The sequence below is a fragment of the Populus nigra genome, chromosome 7 (genome assembly GCF_951802175.1).
Source record: "Populus nigra chromosome 7, ddPopNigr1.1, whole genome shotgun sequence".
NCBI lineage: Eukaryota > Viridiplantae > Streptophyta > Magnoliopsida > Malpighiales > Salicaceae > Populus > Populus nigra.
Genome location: NC_084858.1, coordinates 21,673,704 through 21,677,593, shown reverse-complemented (window position 1 = coordinate 21,677,593; position 3,890 = coordinate 21,673,704). Strand labels below are relative to the sequence as shown.

At 32.8% G+C, this 3,890-nt stretch overlaps 1 protein-coding gene across 1 annotated transcript; it reads right to left on the bottom strand.

The window, feature by feature from the left end:
- Nucleotides 1–852: 852 nt before the first annotated feature.
- Nucleotides 853–3,162, bottom strand: LOC133698887 (autophagy-related protein 8B). The gene is made up of 6 exons (XM_062121991.1): nt 2,886–3,162; nt 2,649–2,720; nt 1,750–1,805; nt 1,599–1,651; nt 1,202–1,320; nt 853–1,118 (listed from the first exon to the last, which is right to left on the bottom strand). The coding sequence occupies exons 2-6, from the start codon at nt 2,683–2,685 to the stop codon at nt 1,024–1,026; spliced, it is 360 nt and encodes a 119-aa protein (XP_061977975.1). The 5' UTR covers nt 2,686–2,720; nt 2,886–3,162; the 3' UTR covers nt 853–1,023.
- Nucleotides 3,163–3,890: the final 728 nt, after the last annotated feature.

Sequence of the window (3,890 nt, the reverse complement as noted above, 5' to 3'; positions counted from 1 at the left end):
GGGGGGATTAAACAAAGCCAAAGCAGCTGCTATGTCTGGTGCTCAAAAGCTCAAGAGTGGAGCATCCAGTAGCTTCAAATGGGTCAAAAGTAAATGCCAGAAAAAGTAATCAATCTCCAAAATGATTTATATGTAAACAAACTGGCCTCGTGTTATTATAGCAACAACAGATGATTTCTGGCAGATTATGTTATGGGCTGCTATTAATGCTCCCTTTGCCTTCCCTCTTTTTTGTTGCATGTTTATTTGTCTAGGAATTTGTTTGAATGCTAGTTGGCTCACAAAATAAACAGATCTTCACCCAAAGAAAACACAGTTTCCACCATTGCAGCATCCAATTGCATGGTTGTAGGTTTTGCAGTTTAACTTTTTCTTAACCAAGGCTTCAAAGAAATTTTTGGTATAATCCATATAAATCCATACAAAATTGTGATGTATATTGATCAACCAAAACACTTTCAAATATATGATTAGGATAAAACGCAAGCCTCACCACACTGCACCAAAAAACAAATTGAACACAGAAACTATTATTTTTGGAAAGTTAGCGGTAACAGCTAGGAAATGCAGGCTGCGAGATGCCCTTCACTACAGAAGGCCAATTGAACAACTCATTCTGGTTGAGATGAGCATGCAACTTCTGAACATTCCAGCATTAAAGGGTAGAGACCGGCTTAATAACAAAACTAAGAAAGAAACAAGTCAAAAGAAACCTTCCAAGAATTTCTTTTCATTGCTTTTGGTCATTTATGATTTGCTCACACTTGTTATCGCTTCAAGGAGAATCAAGAGAACAAGTTTCACTTTGAATCTTTGCACCCCAAACAAAGACTAAACAATCTCGAACAAAGATAGCTGCAATGATGCCATGTCATCCATTCAATTCCATGCATAAATAACTTCCATCATCCACTCAATGGCATAATCAAAACTAAAGGGAATAGATAAAAAGTCAGCGCTTATGCTGAATGCTAAGAATATACTTCTTCCAGGATTCATTTATACAGATTGATGACATATAATCTAGTGCAATCCAAAGGTATTCTCCCCACTGTATGTCATGTAAAGAAAACCATCTTCATCCTTGTTTTCCTCATAGATTGCAGACATCAATGAAGCTGGAAAAAAAAGACGAAGAAAATCACCAACATAACTCATAGAACATTGACTTGCAACTCGAAAATTACAGAGCACTACTCACCGGTAGAAGGCAGAGTGTTTTTTACAAAGACAAATATAGCCTTCTCAGGACCCAGCTTGATCCTTTTCCGGACAACATAAACAAACTGACCCACAGTCAAATCAGCTGGCACGAGATATCTGAATTTACAACAACAGAATGACAATTAGAACAAAAGGCGTATGGAATAAAAATTGAAATCCCCTTTCTGGTGTACAGAATTTGAGTCAGCAGTGCGTGATAATGCTGCTAAATATTAGATTTGTTAACTGGATACGAGCATAGACGTTTCAAAAAGTCATAATAGAAACAAAATGTTCTTGCTAAGAAAAAAAGAAATTAATCAGAGTTCCTTCAAATAAGATGAGCCCGTCCTGCAACTTAAAACAGGAGAGAATATGAAAAAAATGGAACTAACTTCTTCTTATCAATGTCAGGGATATCACTCCTTTCAGCCCTTTCCACAATCACCTGCACAGTGCACCACATGGCACATGCCGGTTAGAAGGAAATGTATTTTCAGAATGACTAGAATATATAGAATCTAAATTGCTAGCTGATGTTCTTACAGGTACTCTATCAGGATATTTCTCTCTGATGCGAGAAGCTTCTGCTTGCCTCCTCTCTGAAATAAGATCAAAATATAGATAGAAGGTAGACAAATTTATATAAGATCAACACGCTGACTTCGTTTTCGAAGTAAATGATTAAGATGAAATAGAACACCATAACCAAATTAAAGAACTACAACATCAATAGAAACCATTTGAACCTCATATTTAATTTGGATTTACAAAAAAGAACTTTCTATAAAATGTTCGAGAATCAAAAAGGAAAAAAAAAGTAATATTCATTTGTTTCCTAAAGAAATGCAACAAATTAAGTCCAATCAAAGTCACCACATTCAAATCTGACCCTAAAGTTCATTCCTTTCATGTCATCAAAGAAAATAATAGATGAAACAATAGATGAAATTCATGGGAGGTCCCAAGTCTCAACTACACCAAACAATGAAATTTTCCAGATGGCTTGATCACGCTAGTCCATTGCAAACTCTTGAGTCTCGTACCAAAAATAAAAATACATCTAATCTCTGCATATCAAATTGTATTTTAGCCCAAGATTTCAAGAAATAATTATATTCTCCTTTACATATCAAACTAAAATCACCCCAAGCCCAGAATATCATTCAAAAAGTAAACCTCTTTTATCTTCATATATCAAACTAAATAGCTAGCTAAGAAGAAAGTACAGTATGATCAAGCGCCCCCCCCCCCCCAAAAAAAAAAAAAAAATCATCAAAACAGTAAGTTTAAGCTTTTTTCTTTTCAAATGCAATAACTCAAATCAAAGGCTACATGATTTTCCACAACTCCTCGAATAATCCAATAAACACGAGATTGTGACTGGGAAAACAAAAGCATGGGTCTTAACAATTCAATCAAAGTAGAAACAAAACAAAACTAACCCAAAGTATGATCAAGCTTGAATGAACTTCTATCCATGGTGGTGGTATCAAGACTGGAACTTTTATAATCCACTGCAAATTTCAAACACCAAAACATCATTCAAACCTTCTCTTTCACAAAGACCACACAAAAAAGGATTCAAACTTTTTATCAAACACCTTAAACCAACTGCATAAAGTTTCAGTCTTTTTATCAAAAATAATGAACCCAGATAAAGTTTGAACTTTACAACATACCTAACAAGAAATAACAAAGATAAATTGAAGGTGACTTGGGTTTCAATTGATTGATCGATCGAAGTGAAGGTAAAGAAAAATGGGAGGGCGAGGTAACTTGTCAGGGTTTTAATTTGATGCCAACAAGAAACCTATTGGTTTTGTACCAGGAGTGTCTTAGGTGATTGAATTGGATCACAAACAGTACTTAGGTTGCCTACTTGTCAAGAAAGAAATCTGGTTTGAGTCAGCAATTTTGATAGCGCATGCTGGCTGGGCTTGGGTTAGCAAACTAGGCATGCGTGATGCATTTAGGGTCCAAGAGAATTCTATTGATTAAGTTAACTAGGCTTCTCTCCATAATCAAAGTATATACCCTTTAATTTGATGATTATATTGAACTTAAATTTAATGAAAGCATGGGAAAGGGTAGTTTTCATGAATAAGTTGACGAGGGTATCAATGATATACATTAAGTCTAAGATTTAGGTTTAGAATCTATTTATTTTTTGGTTTTAAAAGTATTTTTGAAAAAAATTTAATTTTTATTTTTTTATTTACTTCAATTTATTATTTTTTGTGTTTTTGATCGCTTTAATGTGTTGATATTAAAAATAAATTAAAAATAATAATTTTTAATATATTTCTGAGCTAAAAATACTTTAAAATATAACAATTACTATAAATACTGAACGATATTTTAATATAAAAAAAATCCTAGCATGATGGTATTTTTAATACTCATTAATTATTATTTTTAAGTGTTTAATGTTATAACTTCATCATGTGAATAGCAACGAAAAGAGAATTGTATATTACTGCTTATTTTAGTAGAATTATAAATGCCCTGTTTATTTTATAGAAAGTTTTTTTAAAAAACTATTTTCTAAACTTTTTTATTTTTATTAACCATTAAAAAAATTGGTTAATGAAAAACACTTTCTGGTCAAAAAAAAATTTGGTTTGGTTTTCAGGAAAGTGTTTTCCTTTTATTTTAGGAGAAAAACACTTTTTAGAAGTTGTAAA